This window comes from Vicia villosa, linkage group LG2 (genome assembly GCF_029867415.1).
Source record: "Vicia villosa cultivar HV-30 ecotype Madison, WI linkage group LG2, Vvil1.0, whole genome shotgun sequence".
NCBI classification, from domain to species: Eukaryota; Viridiplantae; Streptophyta; class Magnoliopsida; order Fabales; family Fabaceae; genus Vicia; species Vicia villosa.
The window spans coordinates 174,731,576-174,752,100 of NC_081181.1; the positions used below are offsets into that span (position 1 = coordinate 174,731,576).

Consider the following 20,525-nt stretch of genomic DNA (forward strand, 5'->3'; position numbering starts at 1 on the left):
TGAGACTTCTCACTTTGTATGCTAGGACTTCCTATTTCATTATATGTCAAGTAATAATGTTAACCAACTAATAAAATGCTAATTCAAATGACACCTCAACAATGATTTTCATTACAACACACCAATAACTTAACACTTCAACCATATTTTTAGTAATAAACTAACGTTTCTAACAGTCAGGACAAACGTGACACCATTTTAATAACGTAAGAGACCAATTTAGAACTTTTAAAAGGAAGATGACCAAAATGGGGTATGAGACCAAAAAGGGTATTAAGCCTTTTTTTAAATTTTAAAAAAGGCAACAAGATTCTCATATCAAAACTTAACTAGCATAAGAAATGCTAGGGTTATAAGTACATAACATAAGTACACCAAATTACAAAGCATGAGTACACCAGAGTAATAAAACTAACTACACCAGATGACCAGTTAGTATAAAATTACAGAACAAAAAACTGCAGCACCTAAACCAGATAACACCTAATTTGATTAACACTTAATCAAATATATTGTATATATTGGGTTGATGTAATAAAATGGGTTAAGACCCATAAAGTTTAATTTAAAATTTTTAATTAAACAATTTCTTAATAAACTTTATTAAAAATATTAAATATCTAAACTTAATTACAAAAGTTAAATATTAATTAATCATGTATTCAGCTTAAATAAAATAAATAAATATCTAAACTTAATTAAAAAAATTAAATATTAATTAATTTTCTAGAAAATTATTAATAATTAATAAATTAATTCTAGTAAGTATTTTTCCATAATTAAAAATAATTTTTTAAATCTTAATCATCAATCCATAGGAATAAAAAATGCAAAGTTCATCAAAATTAAATGACCAAAATAGCAGATTTTTTTTGTTTTGATTACACCAAAATAGCAGATTTTGTAACAGGAGATCAATTATTTAAAACACTCAAATTAAAAGAACAAAAAATGCATTAAAATCTATTTTATATGTGATTAAAATAAGAGTCAACAACTCACAACAATTTATAAAAATCTAACTATTATAGTTAACTATAAAATATTTTTACATAATAACTAAAACTCTCGGTGTGAAAATTATTCTTTTATTATTTTCACAGACATTATAAAAAAATTATTTATTTTCGCATGAAAAATAGACTTGCCTATCATAAAATAAAAAATAAAAAAATATGTTAAAACAGAATCAATCAAATATTTGAATGCTGAAGAGTCTTCCCCTCATCTTTTTTTCTCCTGTAAGTTTGCCTCCACTCTTTAGAACTGGTTACGTAATACTCTTATGCTGCCATTTCCTATCCTTGGTTGGGCCGATATTTGGAATCTCTATAGGCTTCTCGGGAATGGCCATTGCAAAACCGTCGCGGAGGCTTCTTTTATTATGGTTCTTAATGCTATTTGGTTTGCTAGGAATATGTTTAGATTTCAAAATGTCACTGTTCCGGTTTCCAAGACTATTGATTCTATTATGGAATTAGTGCCTTTGGTTGGTGGTTGCTCCTTTGTTGGCAATCCGTTAAATTTGAAGGATTTTGCTATTCTGAAGAGGTTCAGAGTCAATATTCGGCCTCCCCAAGATCCCAATTTGATTGAAGTTATTTGGAAGCCACCGCTTAGAGATTGGGTTAAAATCAACTGTGATGGTGCCTTTACTTCCTGCTCCAAGTCTGCTTGCGGCGGTATTGCTAGGAATCATGTCGGTAACTTTTTGGGTGCCTTTGCCTCGTCTTTAGAGGTCGCTAATTCTCTCATGGCCGAACTTTCGGGTGCGATGATGGCAATTGAGTTCGCTTATGAGAAGAATTGGAGCAATCTTTGGCTTGAAACCGACTCGGCGGCGGTAATCAAAGCTTTTAATCCGCCTTTCTTAGTGCCTTGGTCTATTAGAAATATATGGATAGATTGTATAAATATAGTGTCAAATTGGAATTTTGTTGTCTCCCATATTTTTCGGGAAGGTAATAGTTGTGCTGACATACTTGCTAACATATATCTTAATCTAGATGGATCTAATTTCTATTCTTCCATCTCCAATTGTGTAAGGGATGATTTTGTTAGGAATAGGCTTGGAATGCCTTTCTTTAGAATTGCTTGATCTTGATAGGGTTTTGGTTCTTGTCCCCCTATTTTTTTTTCCATTTTTCTTTATCAATGAAGAATTTCATATAAAAAAAATTATGCTTTATAAAATCTATAAATATTAATAATTAAATAATATTTTTATTACATCATTATCATCACTCACTTTTCACTCTCTGAATAAGCCTTCGCGAGTTCTACTATTTTCGAGCGCAATTTTTTCTCAATTTCTTGAAGAAACCATCAATCGACACAACAATGGTTAGTTTTTCTTTATATTTGTTAAAAAATTGTCTACCAATGTTGTCTATTTTGTTTTGTCGAATATATGTGTATTTTTCAATCGGGGTTTTGAGTTTTGAGTGATTTTTTTTTTGGTTAAAAAGATGTTTTTTTTTTTAATTGGGGTTTTTGGAAAATGTTGATTCTGAATGAATTTCTCTGAATTGGGGTTAATTTAATATATGAGTTAGGTTTTTGGGAAAAGGTTCGATTTGAATTCTTTCTGAATTAGGGTAAATAAAACATGAATGGTTAAGGGGATTTTAATTGATACAAGTTTCTTCTCTGGTTTTGGTTTTGGTGTTTTTATTTTATTTTAATTTATTCTATTACAAACATTGATTTAGATCTAACTGCATCATCAACATGAAGATACCGGTAATAATTTTAAAAAATGAATAAATTTAATGATTATATTCTGACATGTTAGAAGTTTTGAGGTGACATGTGTCGTAATGATAATATTCCGACTTTGAATGTGGAATGTAAATGCTTTTCAAAATTGGTTAGGAAATTAAGTTCAATGTATGGTTTGAGTGATTTAGTGTATTTATAAATGGTAGAATTGATCAAATGGTTTAGTGATTTAGTTTGTTTGAACCTTAGTGCAAGAAAGTCGAGGTAGTTGATTCTGAGTGTTGCCATGATATCAATCTATGCACCGTGTTTTGAATCAATTGTTTCAAAGGTTAAGTTGTTCAGTTAGAGACGTGATTGATTTTATATATAATTCATTGCTTTGTGTTTGAATGTTTATTTGTAGAACGGAAATTCTCAAAACAATTATAGAGGTGTCTGGAATAATAATAATATGCCATCCACTGCTTTTAGTCCTGGACTAATTCCTCACAGTAGTGGTCCTCACGCCTTTGCTGATAACCCGCACATACCACATCAAGTGCCGACATACTATGCTGATAACCAACAGATACCACATCAAATGCCGACATACTATGCTGATAACCGTCAGATACCACATCAAGCGCCGACACACTATGTTGATACCAGGAACTTACCGCATCAAACACCGACATATCATGTTGGTAACATGCACTTATCACAACATCCAACACCCACACACTATGCTGACAATAGGCCCTTACTACCTACTCCAATGCCAACACACTATGCTAATATTAGGCACTTGCAACATCAAATGCCGGCACACTACACTGATAATAGGTACTTGCCTCATCCAATGCCGGTACACTATGCTGATAATAGGCACTTGTTGCATCCAACGCCGGCATACTATGCTGATAATAGACACTTGCTGCGTCCAACGCAGTTGCCACATCAAACGGCAAAGCACTGTACAGATAGCAAGCACTTGCCACATCAAACGGTGGTACACAGTACAGATAACAAGCACTTGTCACATCAAACTGTGGTACACAGTACAGATAACAAGCACTTGCCACATCAAACTGCCGTACAATATGAAGATAAAATGTGCTTGCCGCATCAAATGACAAAAGAATTGGCTGATAAAATGCACTTACCGAATCCAAATCCAGAAGACTATGCTGCTAACAAGTGCTTACCACATAAAACACCAGATCACAATGCTGATAAGAGGCAGTTACCTCAGCAAACGTCAGAAGCCTATGCCGATAAGAGTACGTTACCTCAAAAAACGTCAGAAGCCTATGCCGATAAGAGGCAGTTACCTCAACAACCGTCAGAACACTCTGCTGATATGAACTTATCTCAACAAACACCTAAAGACTCTGCTGATAAGAAGTGCTTACCACATAAAACACCAGATCACAAGGCTGATAAGAGGCAGTTACCTCAACAAACGTCAGAAGCCTATGCCGATAAGAGGCAGTTACCTCATCAAACATCAGAACACTCTGCTGATAAGAACTTATCTCAACAAACACCTAAAGACTCTGCTGATAAGAAGTGCTTACCACAACAAACACCTGAAGACTGTGCTAATAAGAAGTGCTTACCACCGCTTTTACAATGTGAAATTTGTGATCTTAAGTTGAATCCCAAGTGTATGGAATTTCATAAGAAAGGAGGGAGACATCGAAGAAGGTTGCTTGAACTGCAAGAACAGTCAACGAAACATAAAACTTCAAGTGGAAAAGAGATTAGACCTAATCAAAGTTCTCAAACTAGTAATAAGAGATTACCACCGGTTGTACGTTGTGAAATTTGTGATATTCAGATATGCTTCCCCAATAGTTTGAAAACTCATAATAGGAGACGTAAACATAAAAGGTTATTATGTTGAAATACGAGAGACTAAGAGACATTTGAATAAACCGTGTGTTTTGTAAAGCACTACGGAGACTTTATTATATATAGAGAGATTACAACTAATTATATGATATAGTCGATGTGGGACTATTTTATATACAAATATTATTAACACTATATATTTACAAATATCAACACTCCCCCTCAAGCTTGAGCATATAAGTCAAATGCACCAAGCTTGCCACATATATAATTAGTTCTGGGACTTCGTAAAGATTTTGTAAACACATCTGCTAATTGATCATTGGAGTTGACAAAGCTTGTGACAATGTCGCCTGATTCAATCTTCTCTCTGACAAAGTGACAGTCTATCTCAATATGTTTGGTCCTCTCATGGAAGACTGGATTTGAAGCAATATGCAATGCAGCTTGATTATCACAAACAAGTGTCATTGGTCTTGCTTCTTCAATTTGAAGTTCTTTGAGCAACTGTTTTAACCAAATGAGTTCACATGTTGCCATTGCCATGGCCCTATACTCTGCCTCGGCGCTTGATCTTGCAACTACATTTTGTTTCTTACTTTTCCAAGATATAAGGTTTCCTCCAACAAGTACACAATACCCAGAGGTGGATCGTCTATCAATGGGTGACCCTGCCCAATCAGCATCGGAGTATCCAACTATCTGAGTATGTCCTTTATCTTCATACACGAGGCCTTTTCCCGGAGCACGTTTGATGTATCTCAGAATTCGGACAACAGCATCCATGTGTTCTTGGCAAGGAGAATTTAAGAACTGGCTTACCACACTAACTGCAAAAGAAATGTCCGGACGAGTGACTGTGAGATAATTCAACTTTCCAACCAATCTCCTATACCTTCCCGAGTCAGATAGGGGCTCCCCCTGATTGGGTAGGAGTTTGACACTTGGATCCATAGGAGTATCAGCTGGTTTAGCGTTCAACAAACCTGTTTCTTCCAAAATATCCATAGCATATTTCCGCTGAGAAATCACCAAACCATCTTTAGATTGGGCTACCTCAATACCCAAGAAATAGCGGAGTTTACCAAGATCTTTTGTCTGAAATTGATTCGAGAGATGTTGTTTTAACTGGAGTATTCCCTGCTGATCACTGCCAGTTATGACAATATCATCCACATATACAATAAGATAGACACACCCTTGGGTAGAGTGACGATAAAACACAGAATGATCAGCTTCACTACGGACCATACTAAACTGTTGTACGACAGTGCTGAATCTGCCAAACCAAGCTCTCGGAGATTGCTTAAGACCATAAAGAGACCTGTGTAGCCTACAAACCATATCTGAGGACTCCCCCTGAGCAACAAATCCAGGTGGTTGCTCCATATATACTTCCTCTTCAAGATCACCATGTAAAAAAGCATTTTTGATGTCAAGTTGATGAAGAGGCCAATGTCGAATGGCTGCAATGGCTAGAAGAAGTCTAACAGATGCCATCTTGGCTACAGGCGAGAAGGTATCACTATAATCCAACCCAAAAATTTGAGTGTATCCTTTGGCTACCAAGCGAGCCTTAAATCGATCAATCTTACCATCTGGACCAACCTTCACTGTATAAAGCCAACGACAACCTACTAAAGATTTTCCAGGGGGTAGAGGGACCAGTTCCCAAGTACCACTGCTTTGAAGAGCACACATTTCGTCAATCATTGCTTGCCTCCACTCAGGGTGAGATAATGCTTCACCTGGAGTGTTAGGAATAGAAACAGAAGACAAAGAAGACAAACAAGTATACTGCAGAGGAGAAAGACGATGATAACATAAATCAATATAATGTGGAGAAGGATTTCGTGTTTGACGTATACCTTTTCGAAGGGCAATCGGAAGATCAGACTCAGGTTGCGGGATCGGATCCAATGATGGCGAAGGCGTCAGAGGAGAGTCTGCAATGACCTCAGGGACATGTACTGTCTCAGGGATAGGTACTACCTCAGGGATAGGTGTGACAGACGTGGGTTGACGACGCTGATATGTTTGAAGTGGGCGAGAAGTGGGGGGGTCAACCGTAGGGCTAGAGTGATGGTGGATAATGGGAAATGGGACTTCCGGAAGAGGTGTGGGAGTACTATCCTGAAGGGGTTCCGGAGTTACTTGGCTGGACTCGAAATATGGAACAGACTCGAAGAAAGTAACATCGGCCGATACGAGGTATCGTTGTAGAGTATGTGAGTAGCAACGATAACCTTTTTGGGATCGATGATAACCAAGAAAGACACACTTTAGTGATCGAGCTGATAGTTTATCAAGACCAGGAGAGAGATTGTGTACAAAACATGTGGATCCGAAGACTCGGGGAGGAATTGGGTGAAGTGGAGAATTGGGAAAAAGGACTGAATGAGGGATTCTATTGTTAAGGACTGATGAGGGCATGCGATTTATAAGGTAACATGCCGTTAGCACAGCATCCCCCCAAAACCGAAGTGGAACGTTACCATGGAGAAGTAGGGTCCGAGTAGTTTCTACGAGAAGTCGATTTTTGCGTTCGGCTACCCCGTTTTGTTGAGGTGTATGAGGACAAGATGTTTGGTGGAGAATACCATTGCCGGACATAAAAGTTTGAAATTGTTGGGATAAGTATTCACGAGCATTATCACTTCTTAAGGTACGAATAGGCACACCAAACTGAGTTTTTATTTCTTTATAAATTTTTTCAAAAATAGAGAATAACTCAGATCTATTTTTCATTAAAAATAACCACGTGCAACGTGAAAAATCATCAATAAAGGTGACAAAATACCTAGACTCAAGTGTAGAGACAGTACGCGAGGGACCCCAAACATCAGAGTGAACTAAAGCAAAAGGGGATGAAGCTCGTTTATTGACTCGATTTGGAAATTGACTACGAGTGTGTTTCCCTAACTGACACGACTCACAATGTAAATTAGACACCTTCGATAAACTTGGCACCAACTTCTGTAGTTTAGGAAGACTAGGATGACCTAACTGAGCATGGATAGTGAGTGGGGAATCTTTGGCTGAGCATGCCTGAGATGACACTGAGAGGTAATAAAGGCCTTGAGACTCACATCCGACGCCAATCGTCCGTCCCGAATTCCGATCCTGCAGGGTAACATTACTATTAGTGAAAGTGACAATACAATCAAGAGACCGAGTTAAACGACTGACTGAAAGTAAATTAAATGGACAATTAGGTACATAAAGAACCGAAGTAACAGAGAGAGAAGGTAGAATTTGAACAGTACCAATCCCTTCAGATCGGGTTTGAGAACCATTGGCAGAAGTTATAGTAGGTAAGAAACCCGAGGTAGAGAGGGAAGTGAAAAGATTTTTATTACCAGTAACATGATCAGACGCACCAGAATCAAGGACCCAGGATCCAAGAGAAGATGATTGAGAAAGGCAAGCAGATGAATTACCAGTGTGTGCAATCGAAGCAGTATAATCTGAGTTCTGATAATTTTGATACCACTTGAGAAAATCATCGTAGTTTGGCGTAAAGTTCTGAGTAGCCATGAGTATCAGATCTGGAACAGTTGCACGGTGGCAAGTGGGGCGATGGAAAAATCGTCGGGATCGACCGAATAGGTGGAGACGTTTCTGCCGGTAAGGTTAGTTAGCCGGAAGGTTGCCGGAAACAATAGCAGCAACAACGAATGGCGGCGGCGACCGGAGAAATTTGAAAACAGATGCCGAAATGAGTCACGACAGTGTATGGAAGGCAAACCGGAGTTATGACACGGTTTGCCAAAATATTTCTCACCGGACGACAGTGGGTCAACCGGGTAAAGCACGGTAAAGATTGTCTCTCAGTAGGCTCTAGATACCATGTTGAAATACGAGAGACTAAGAGACATTTGAATAAACCGTGTGTTTTGTAAAGCACTACGGAGACTTTATTATATATAGAGAGATTACAACTAATTATATGATATAGTCGATGTGGGACTATTTTATATACAAATATTATTAACACTATATATTTACAAATATCAACAAGCACTACGTGAGAAATCAATGAAACATAAAGATTCAAATGGAGAAGAGATTAGCCATATTCGAAGTTCTCAAATTAATCCAGTAGTTCAACCTAAGAAAGTTCCAACTGATGTTTCTAAAAGGAAACTCTCGGATCACACTGGTGCAAAGGATCATGGTTTCAAGGTAGAGAATGTGAAAAATGAAACTTCTAGTTTCAAGAAAAAGAACGTTCCAGCTGAAATGTCTAAAAGGAAAGTCACGGATAACACCGATGCAAAGGATCATGGTTTCAAACACGACATTGAAGGAGCAACAGGAGGTAAGTACATGAAGATGAATAATGGGATAAGAAGGTCTGTAAAAAATGATCAGCCACAGTCAACTCCAGTTGAGTTGAAGGCCTCAGCAGGCTCTAATATTATTGCCGAAAAAGAATATATAAGTTGTGATTTTGCTGCAACAGTAATACTAATACCACAGGGTCCTGTGGCTTCTCATGCATTCACACCACCACCACCAACAAAAGAATCAAGTTTTGAACCCAAAAATCATATTGATTTAACAGAAGCCGAAGAACATCACAAGGTTCAGAAATGTGGTGTGGAAACAAATGATGAGCCGCAATCAATCTCAATGAAGCTACAAGGCCTTGGTGGTTGTAATATTAGCTCAGTGGCTGAAGATAATTCTTCTGACTCTGATGTAATAGTAATAGCACTACCACAAGGACATGTGACTTCTCAGGTACTAACACCATCACCAGCAGCGGGATCAAGTTTTGAACATCCAATTCAAATCGATTCTCAGATCGAAGTAGAAGAAGGCCCAGAATTCCACGAGGTTCAAAATCATAGTGTGGAAACAAATGATCAACCACACTCAATATCAACGGAGTTCCATGCCATTGCAGGTTCTGATATTAATACCTCGACCGAAGGTACATGTTCTGATTCGGGTGCAATCTTAATAGCATCACCACCATCTAATATTGCTTATGAGGTATCCACACCAGTAGCAGTTATTCAAACTGGAATGTCAGATAGCAATAATGAGATTCAAAATCCTATTGTTGATTCAAATAATCAGCACCGTTCAATCTCAATGGAGTTGCACGGCATCGCCGGTTCCATGACAAACAACCAAACCGAAGTTGTGAACTCTGATTCTACAGCGAGAGAAATTTATAAAGAACCACTTGCATCCCTACTGCCAGATGCAGTTGGGTTAAGTTTTGAGCCTGTAACTGAACATGGTCTAGATACTGAAACAGAACCTAATGTGTCGGAAGCCATATTATATAGTGAGAGCCAACATCCTGCTGAGGAAACAGATATTGAACTGCTACCACCTGTCTTAATGGAGATTGATGTCCCATTAGAGGTCGGTGCTGAAACCAAAACTGAAGATGGAAATTCTCAAGCCAAAATGAAGATGGATGTCGATCTTTCCCCTGAATCAGGAAAAACTAAGTTGCTTAAGGTATTTCTCATATTCTGATTTCAAAAGAAAGTATCAAATTATACAGTACTTTTTTTAGTTAGAATGTGTGTTTTTTTGTTGTTATATACAACTTTTTATGAATTAATACATTAAAACATTGCTTGCTTGTTGCAGGTATCTGTTTGTCTTACGTGTGGCGATGAAGGCTTTGAAGAGGCAATAGTATATTGCAGCAAATGTGGAGATTATGCAATGCATAGGTACTTGTTACTCACTCTTTCCATGTGAAGTTTACACGTACTTACTTTTTAGCAGACACATCTACTTTTATTGACATATCTTATGGACACTAGTGCATATACATGTGCGATGCACATATTGTTAGAGAGGAGCTTATTTTTTATCAAGAGTTATGGTGCTAGTTGACTGAAATATTTTAACCTTATATATTTATAAACTTCTTCTTTCAGATATTGTTTAGTCGGTCCTGTGGTTTTTACCGACAAGGTTACTTGGTTTTGTATGGATTGTGAAGAAGTGGTAGTAGAAGCAGATCATCCTAACAGTGAGACTCCAGAATCAGAAAAAGATGAAGTTGTTTTTGATCCGCAGCCTATTGCTGATCCAATCTGGAGGTAGAAACCATGTTTGTAGCTTCTATTACCGTCGTTTGGAATTAATGAATTTGTCGTAGCTGCTAGAGCAAAAACATTGTCTGACATTGAATTTTTTGTTAAATAGGGGAAGTTTACAGGTTTTCAACAAAAGCTTTGATAAAATCAGGGGACTAATGGGACATTTGTCCACATTAGCTTGCCCTAAAGTTCTTGAGGAGGCAAGTCATCTCCCTGATGTGCTTTATGCAAACTTGCTTCAAAGATCAGCTGTGTGGCCAGAGAGTTTCAAGAAATTTGGAACAAATAATCAGAGTATTGGCCTCTATTTCTTTCCTGAGAATGAAAGGTGACATTTTTGCTAATCTCTTAACATGTTTCCCTTCTTATTTCTAATTTCTTGTTTATAGAAATATTACTTGTTCTCTGATTTTGTATTAAGACATCAATACCAACATTTTTGTGTATTAAAAATATGCTTGTGCCCGTGACAACAACTACCTAGCCTTATCTCATCATGTGGGGTCGGCTATATGAATCAAATTTCATCATAATTTTCTATTCAATACGTTTATCTCAAGATCTTTCTTAATAGTTTTTCTGAGTCTAGTTTTTTTCTAGTTGTTTGACTCCTCTCCATCTGAACTTTCTCCCTACATGCCTGAATCATCAAAATTTATTTTCCACCATCTTTTCTATTATAGATGTTTCCTCAACATTCTATAATATTGTCATTTATTATCTATATTGCCATTTATTATCTTGTTTTGTCTAGTCTTACCACAGATCTAATGTAACTTCCTCATCTCTTCTACACTTCATTCTTAACCACCCAACATTCTGTTTTGTATAACATCGCAGGTTTTACCGTTCTCCGGTAAAAAAATGATGTTAACATCATAGGTCTTGCGCCGGCGAAATCCTATAAAAATTAACTTTATTTTGAATGTGTTTATTGTTTTTTACAATATTTAATTAAAGGAGAATTTAATCTCAATGCTCATATTTGAAACTAGTATTGAATTAATCATTAATGTCTTTTTACAGTGTTAGGAGCTATTATGACCAGCTAGTTGATGAAATGATCTCCAATGATCTTGCCATCAGAGTCATGGTTGAAAAAACCGAGCTTTTAATTTTTTCTTCTACATTGCTCCCAAGACAATACAAGAGTGAGTTACATTCCATTTCATATATATGCATGCTACTCCTTCGTATAAACTTTTGTCTGTTAATAATTGTATCTTAATTTTTGAGTTATTCATTTTGCAGGATTTCATTCAAAATATTATTTATGGGGTACTTTTAAAAGAAAGCAAGTCACAAGCACCATGAAAGATACTTGAACCTGGTTATGGAAATGATGTTGTTGTCTTACTAGATAATAGTCTTATTTGTTACCAATAATTATAGTTGTCAAAATGGATTAGTCTGAAAAAATATTGTTGCACCCCAATTTTTGACCTCTGAGATCCCATCATTTTCTAAAGTATTATGATCATTATCATTATCATTTATCATTATCATTTATCATCATGCATATTTTTATTTACTAACAAAAAAATAAAAAAAAAGAAAAAAAGTTTGTTGCTTATGTGTTAAAAAGACAGGAGAATGATCAAGAGAAAGCTGAAGAATTAAGGGTTTTGAGGCCCACAAGAGGTTCAAAATTCTCTCAAGATTCAAAGGTTCCTTCAATCAATATTCAAGTCCAAGGATGGCTCAGTTTAAGGCAGACAACTCTCAAGATCGCCAAAAGCGCCAAATTAGGGTTTTGACCTAATTTCACCAGAGGATTGACTTTTAATCAGGAGATGATTCCAAGACTCAAAATATGATTCAAAGGCCTTCAAATCAACATTATAGTCCATTCATGTCATTCAATTGAGGAGAAGACCTTGATTCATTGAAAGATCGCAAAATTGCAGTTCATCGAGAAAAAGTCAACTACAGTCAAAAATCAAGATTTTTGGTCAACATCAATCATTTGAAGTAATATTCACTATTTGATCGAGGATTGATCATAATTCATCAAGAAAAGTTCAGAAATCAACAAAACTCAAAATTGCAAAATTAGGGTTTTTTACCTAAAAGTCAACTGAACTTTGACCGACCATAACTCTCTCATAATTTATCAGAAAAATTCCAACCAAAGCTCATCCTCAAGGAAATTCAATTCTCTACAACTTTGATGTTGGGACCAAGGTCAAGAAATGCTTCCGCCTAAGAGATATAAGCCAAAACATTACGGGTCATTTTGAAAGTCAACAAAAAGCAGTTTTTTGTCAAAGCCCATATCATCAAAATAACTTCTCCAAATGCAAAAACGCTTCCAAAGTGGCTTGTAGAGGACATCTTGGGCTTTCCAAAAAGTTAAAGAAAACTTTCATAGGATCAAAATTGAGGGAGATATGCCTTGATGAAGTTGACCTTTTTTGGAAAAATGCATGAAACAAGTAATGACCAAAATTTATTTTTTTTCAAAAAGGCCAATTATTTTGTGATTCAATCTTGATTCCCATATGTCTAAGGGCATCCATGACCTATCCATGGTTCATGACATTTTTATTTCATTTTTGTTGAATTTTTATTTATTTAAAAATTTAATTAAAATGAAATAATTTTAAAGATATTATCAAAAGATGCTTAAGTGATGTAAGGCATGACACAATTCATCCCAAAAATATCTGATATGATCATTGGCTAGAGCTTTGGATCAAAAGGAATCAAATTGCCATCATTACATTTTTGGAAATTTTGAAATTTCTTCATGGCCAAGCAATTCAAACATGACCTCATCAAGCTCACCTCACTCTCTACCACTTGAGATCAGTTTTCCTATAAATACAGAAGCAACTCAGAAGCAAAGGGGACCAAGTGACAAGCAAAGAAACCTCTCAAAGAATTCAAAATTCTCAAGAAAAATCTCAAAATAAAACAATTTTCGTTTTCATATTTCCACACCCTTTCAAGTTCTAATAACCACTTCAATCTCTTCCTGGGATAATATAGGGTAGGTCCATGTAATCTCTAAGCCATGAACACGTTCATAATACATATATCATGAACATGTTCATCATCCATGGTGTAATTTTCGTTTTATTATTATAATGGATTTTTAATGTGAAACAATGATACTAACATGTTACTGAGAATATTTATAGTAATTTTGAACGTTAGCATGAAGCTTTAATGGCCAAAACCAAGAGAACCATGTTAAAACACCATGTATGAACATAACCATGGCCAAACTCGAAACTCATAGCTACGTTGCTCAAATGGAAAAACTAACACCGCTATCATGTTTAGAAGGGTCAAATTAGGTGATCTGGGTGGCCCTTGTTTTTTTTCATCTTCATTTTGTAGGTCGTTCAAGAGCATGAAAATTTGAAGGAAAAATCCGCAGGAAAATCCGCAGGTAAATCTGCAGCAAAATCCGCAGGTAAGAGGTTGAAGAAGATGAATAGTAAGTTTGAAACTTTGACCACCTGCGTGGCATCTTCTCTTCTTCCTATTGGTCCACGCAGAAATGTGGGACCCAGCCTTGACTTTCCACCAGCCTTGGATTCAGTGCATGCTATGCATCATGTTACCATGTGTCTTTCAATCCTAGCCACTGGATTATTCCAGATTCTTATCCAACGTCCTAACAAGTGCAGACCACCATGATCCACCATTAAATTACCACACATGATCCAGTTTATTTTATTTTCTTTAAATTTTCTTATTTAATATATTTTCTTTATAAAATTAATTAAAAATACTTTAAAAAACCAAAAAATATTTTAGTTTCAGTTTTAAGTTTATAAAATATTATTTTATTTTTCAGCATAAAAATATTTTATTTTTATTTATAATTTATTTATTTTGCTTAATTAATTAGTAATTATATAAATATTGCTTTTTAATTATTTTTAACCAATCAAAAAACTCCAAAAAAATATTTTCCTTTTAAATTTAGGTTTATATTATTATAATCTAATATTTGACATAAAAATATTCTATTTTTATTTATAATTTATTTATTTTGTTTAATTAATTAGTAATTATGTATATATTTGCTTTTTAACTATTTCTAACCTATCAAAAAATTCCAAAAAAATAATTTCTTTTGTTAAATTAGGTTTATATATTATATACTAATTTTATACATAATTAGATTTATTTTTCTCATAAAGTTTAATTATTTGTATAATTATTTGTTTAATTAGCTTGTTAATTAACTTAAAATCAATTCCAAAAATCACAAAAAGAATGAGTTAAGTTTAATTTGTTTTATATTTATTTTTGTATATTATTTAATATTATTTATTATATTTTTCTTTTGTCCCGAATCAGAATAAAAGATCAAATATGGCAGAGATTGTATGCAGTTGATTTAAGACTTTTGGAAATTTATCGTGTAGTCGCTATGATTCTATCAAGCTTCTGATAAATTTTCATTAACTTTAAATCCGAGATCATCATTCACTCACCATCGATCTTCACTAACATCGTGAATATACTTGACTAGCTTCAAGATGATTCACGTGCTAACATACTAACAATTGACTTTAATTTCCGCATTTTATTATATTGTTCTTTATATTTCTTGCTTTATGCTTTATTTTATTATTTATTATTTATGTTTCTGTTATTTTTTCTTTGTCCACTTGGACATATTATTTATATTTCTGCTATTTTTTCTTTGTCCACTTGGACATATTATTTATATTTCTGCTATTTTTTCTTTGTCCACTTGGACATATTATTTATGTTTCTGCTATTTTTTCTTTGTCCATTTGGACATATTATTTATGTTTCCGCTATTTTTTCTTTGTCCATTTGGACATATTATTTATGTTTCTGTTATTTTTTTTCTTTGTCCATTTGGACATATTATTTATGTTTATGCTATTTTTTCTTTGTCCATTTGGACATATTATTTATGCTTCTGTTATTTTCTCTTTGGACGTATTATTTATGTTTCTGTCATTTTTTCTTTGTCCACTTGGACATATTATTTATATTTCTGCTATTTTTTCTTTGTCCATTTGGACATATTATTTATGTTTCTGCTATTTTCTATTTGTCTATTTTGCTAACGTACAGGAAAGATCTTATAAATTAAGAGTAAGTAACTCCTAATTGCTTGCTCAAACACTTCCATTTTCAAACAACGTATTTTCAAAACTTCTCATCTATTTTCAAAACTTTCATCTGGTATTTGAAGGGCATTATTCCCGGTGAAACTCTTCAGAGACCTATGTGACCTATTGTCTATCTTCACTTCTTCTATTTTCAAATCAACAAAGCATTTAAAAAAGTGAGCTAAGCAATTAAGAGCCCGTGGATAACCATGGATACAAAGGGTGCTTAAAACCTTCCCTTTGTATAACCAACCCCCCGAACCCAAAATCTGTCAAAAGGTCTTTCCTGTTCTTTTATGCCTTTCCTTTTTTGGATAAAATAAAAGTCGGTGGCGACTCTTGCAAAAATAAAAAAATCAAAAAAAAAGAGCAAGGAGTCAGTTCGCCTCAAAAAACCGAGTTTACAAATATTAGGTCTAAGTCGCAAATAATAGCTCTGCTAGGGTTTCTGGAATATGACTACTCCCATACTGGTGCCGCCACCGGTGCCACCGCTGGAACCTCCGAATACAGATCCGGTCAAACGGCCATGGAATCAAGGGCTTCTCACAAATGGAATGAAGGAGAAAGGCGATGAGGAAATTCAAACTAAACAAGGAAATGTCACTGTTTCTTACAGAAACATTGTCACCAGAGAGAACAATGATACGTTGCAAGAGGAGGAAGATGATGAGATTAGGTAATTTCTTTCCCCACCTCCCAACCTTCTAGGTCACCTCTGGTGAAAAACAACATATATCCCTGACTTCGGAAATGCATTTCCGAAATGCAAGAAAAAGGTGTTTTCGGAGATGCATCTCCGAAAGTGTTTTTTTTTTCAAAATTTGTCTTATTTCGGAAATGCATTTCCGAAAACAGCATTTCGGAAGTTCATTTCCGAAATACTGCGCGTTTTGCAGATTAAGCAAAACAGCGCCCCTCCCCCATTCATTTTACCATAATCTTCTTCCAAACTCAGACTCTCTTCAAAATTTCTGCAAAAAGCAAGTGTGAAGTATCAGAGATTGCCAAAATCTTCTTCCAATCTCAACCTAAATCATCTCAAACTCTATTAGTGGTAAGTTTATCAATTTTTTTCAATTTTTAGATCCATTATTAATATCTCTACTAGGGTTGTTTAGGTTGTTTAGATCCATTACTCAAACTCTAAACTGTTATTTAGGTTGTTTAGAAAGAATAAAATTAGTTTTGATTTAGGATTTTGGGGTCTGCCATGGAAGTTGCAGAAAACTTCTTCGCAGGGGTGTTTCGGAAGTTCATTTCCGAAAACACCTCCATTCCCAGTTTCGAAAACGAACTTCCGAAGTGTATCAGGATTTCAACTTTTTTTAGTTTTTTTTGTTGTCTCTCATTAATCGATTTCAATTGTTTTCAAGAACATGTCAGGCAACCAAACACGCATCAGACAGGGTAGAGAGACCTATACTGCGTCGGCTAGACGCGAGCGGACGGCGCAGCTGGCGTCGACGCAGGGACGGGGGCAAGGCCGGGGACGTGTGCGAGTTCCCGTGCAGATGGACGAGGGTACATTTACATTTGGATCGAGGAGTCGTCTGGCTCGGGTATCTTCTTTCCGCCAGCGAGAGGAGGAGGAGGAGGAGGCAGTGCCATACACCACGAGGCGGAGGAGGTACCGGATGTTGACCCTCCACTCGGGGAGGAGGATGAGTAGGAGGAGGGCTACCCGGGAGGGCCCAGTGACACTTCCGTGCTGCTTACCTACCACGAGCACGTCACTCGGCGTATCTGGAAGGAAGATGTATTTTTTATAATTTGCCCGATTATATTATTTAGCCGTTTATAATTTAGCCGTTTATTCAATATTTTCTTAACGGTCTATTTAACATACTTTTTTTTTTTGTTTTTTTTTTGTTACTGGAGAGAGAGCCTTTGAAAATGGTGAATTACTCTCGGAAGGTTTTTAGTCTGTTTAAACCAACTGCTGAGTGGTTTAACGACGCGGTGAGAGCTTCAGGGCTTAGTGGACTCTGCATGACGGGGTATACCACCATCAGCCACGGCATGCAGGGGGCTTTTGTGAAGCGGTGGCACAGAGAGACGTCTTCTTTCCACTTACTGGTTGAGGAGATGACGATCACCTTGCATGATGTGCAGTATCTTCTCCACCTGCCGATCAGGGGGACGCTGTTGCACCACTCCCGGATCCAGAGGGTCGAAGTCAGTCAGTGGATGGCGCTCTATTTGGGTATGGAGCCCGAAGTTGCTGACTATGAGTGCATCACGACATCTAGGCCTCATATCCGGTTCACCACACTGAGCGCCTATATGAGCACCACTTGGTGTCGGCGGCCGAATCCGAGGATGCGGGTGACGAACTATTTACACAGTATCACCGTGGCTGCGCTCTCCGGTGCTGGTACATGTTTGTGGTAGGCGCTGCGATCTTTATGGACAAGAGTGCGAGGTACGTCGACGTGGCCTACCTCCGCTACTTCATGGACTTGACCACCGTTCACCAGTAGAACTGGGGGGCAGCTACTCTGGCATACCTATACCAGAAGCTGAATGAGGCCTCCAACTGGAGGACGAGGAAGTTGACCGGATCCTGCACACTACTTACGGTACGTTTCATTTTAATTGTTTCGTATTTATTTATGTTTTGTATTTATTTTTAATACATTATCGTGTTTGTGTTTCAGAGCTGGATCATCTCTTACTTCTCCCGCATCCACGGCTTCCACATTGATCATGAGTACGATGATGTCATGCCCAGGGCCGCCAGATACGTTCTCTAGAGGGGGAACAATGCAGTGGGACCATACCGTGTGTACCTGGACCGCACGATGGACGATGACGTCACTTGGAGGCCATTCAGCGACTACACTCATATTGTCCCCTTTGACGGCATATCTTTATATTCTGGCTAGTTGGCATGTGGGACCAGCACCATGGTTCGGTATCTCCCTGAGCGGTGCATGCGGTAGTTTGGGTATGTGCAGATGATACCTAGGTCACCTTTTGAGGCTGCTCCCGACACAGTGACCTGAGTGCAGCTCACTGACATATTTGAGGATTGAGAGCGTCATGTGGTACCAGAGGAGTATCGTCGCATTCGGGTCACCCAGGACTGGCACAGTGTGGAGGGGTACGTCACATGGTTCTACCGGGTGTCACATCCTCTGCTGAGACCCGACGCACATTATTACTATTTGGATCGGTTTTTATATATTATTTGAATTTGATTTATCATATTAGTATTTTCTGTTTATATGTCGCTTATTTTATTTGGCGTTTTCCTTTAATTAAAAATACGTGACTGTTTCGAAAAACATAAAAAAAACATAGTTTCTGCATAATTCGGAAGTGTATTTTCGAAACCCCCAAAAATCTAAAAAAAGCTATTTTCGGAAGTGCATCTCCGAAAACACCCCCCATGAGGTGTTTTCGGAGATGCACTTCCGAAGTCTGAGAAAATTTTTAAAAAAAAATACTTCGGAAATGCATTTCCGAAGCAGGGGTAAAGTGGGGTTGTCGCTGGGGGTGACCCCCATAGAGAGGTGGATAAAGAAATTTTCTGAGATTATGGATCAAGAAAAAGATGAAGCTTTTGACTTGGAAGGGATCAAGGTCAAAGAATGTAAGATTGGAGGCTATGACTGCCCCTAAATTATCCTTTCAAAATATGAGGAAAAAAGAATCCAAAGGCCTTGGAGACGTGGAGTTATTGTGAAACTCCTTGGAAGAAAGATAGGATATAAGGCTTTGGAGACACGTCTCAAACAAATGTGGGTGCGGAAGGGGATTATCAGCATAATAGATCTGAGTCATGATTACTATCTGGTAGCTTTTACACATGAAGATGACAAGAATGCCGCTCTAGCTGATGGTCCGTGGTTTATTTACGATCATTATCTGACGGTAAAAGAATGGTCACCTGATTTCCATCCAGAGAGTGATGCCATTGTTAATGTTGCTGCGTGGATCAGAATTTCAGGATTGCCGGTAGAGTACTATGATCCTAAAGTCTTGCATGTTATTGGAGATTTGGTAGGACGCACAGTCAAAGTGGACAAAAATACGCTTCAGAGAGAAAGAGGGAAATATGCGAGAATTTGTGTTGAAGTTAACATCTCCAAACCGCTACTGGCCATGTTCTCAATCAAAGATAGTAGCTACAAAATCGCATATGAGGGGCTGCATCTCTTATGTCTAACTTGCGGAAAGTTTGGTCACTACAAAGAAGGATGTGCTGTGAAGATTAAAGAAAAGGATGTTGGTGCTGACCAAAGTGGAAAAGGCAACAATTCGGGAGCTCTTGTTGGGGGACATGTCCAGAATGGAAATACTATAGAGGAGGGACCTTGGCATGTTGTCTAGAAGCAAAGGCGAGGGAGGAAAATCTTGGAAACAAAAAAGAAGCAACAAATGGTAAATAATTGGGTTGCTAAGACAGGATCCAGATTTTCATCATTGGGAGCTGACGTGGGAGAAACAAGTGGAGAGAAGAATGCAAGTCTGATGGTGTCAGAAATAGAAAAGGAAAATATTAATGAAGACTTAAATGAGAAAGAGAAGGTGGCGAATAATGGTAATAATGACCAACCAATTTTGACTTTAATAGATAAGGAAGGAAATGATGACGTTATTTTTGGGATTGAGAAAAGCGGCACAGGGTTCACAGAAAGCGTTAACATAATGGCAGACAAAAACGTGACAAAAAAGAAAGGGAATAAAAAATCAAAACAGGTGGATCAGAAAGGCAGAAATAACAATATCAAAAAATTGGCTACACGTGGAAATAATAATTTTAAAGACAAGAACA

General features: G+C 36.9%; 2 protein-coding genes across 9 annotated transcripts; both read left to right on the forward strand.

Annotated features, from left to right (window-relative positions):
* The first annotated feature begins 2,221 nt into the window (after positions 1 to 2,221).
* On the forward strand, positions 2,222 to 18,971 carry LOC131653031 (uncharacterized). Of its 8 annotated transcripts, none has more exons than XM_058923063.1 (12): positions 2,222 to 2,343; positions 3,128 to 4,604; positions 8,579 to 10,038; positions 10,174 to 10,259; positions 10,470 to 10,634; positions 10,741 to 10,962; positions 11,661 to 11,785; positions 11,886 to 12,050; positions 16,148 to 16,421; positions 16,701 to 16,799; positions 17,119 to 18,324; positions 18,403 to 18,971. In XM_058923063.1, exons 1-8 carry the CDS (start codon positions 2,341 to 2,343, stop codon positions 11,957 to 11,959), a joined length of 3,612 nt encoding a protein of 1,203 aa, XP_058779046.1. In that variant the 5' UTR covers positions 2,222 to 2,340; the 3' UTR covers positions 11,960 to 12,050; positions 16,148 to 16,421; positions 16,701 to 16,799; positions 17,119 to 18,324; positions 18,403 to 18,971. The 8 variants fall into 8 exon arrangements, with proteins under 8 accessions (XP_058779046.1, XP_058779048.1, XP_058779043.1 ...); XM_058923065.1 differs by having other exon boundaries at positions 16,727 to 16,799; XM_058923060.1 differs by having other exon boundaries at positions 16,148 to 16,799.
* Positions 18,972 to 19,486: 515 nt separating this feature from the next.
* LOC131650700 (uncharacterized) lies at positions 19,487 to 20,080 on the forward strand. The gene has a single exon (XM_058920399.1). The coding sequence runs from the start codon at positions 19,487 to 19,489 to the stop codon at positions 20,078 to 20,080; it is 594 nt and encodes a 197-aa protein (XP_058776382.1).
* Positions 20,081 to 20,525: the final 445 nt, after the last annotated feature.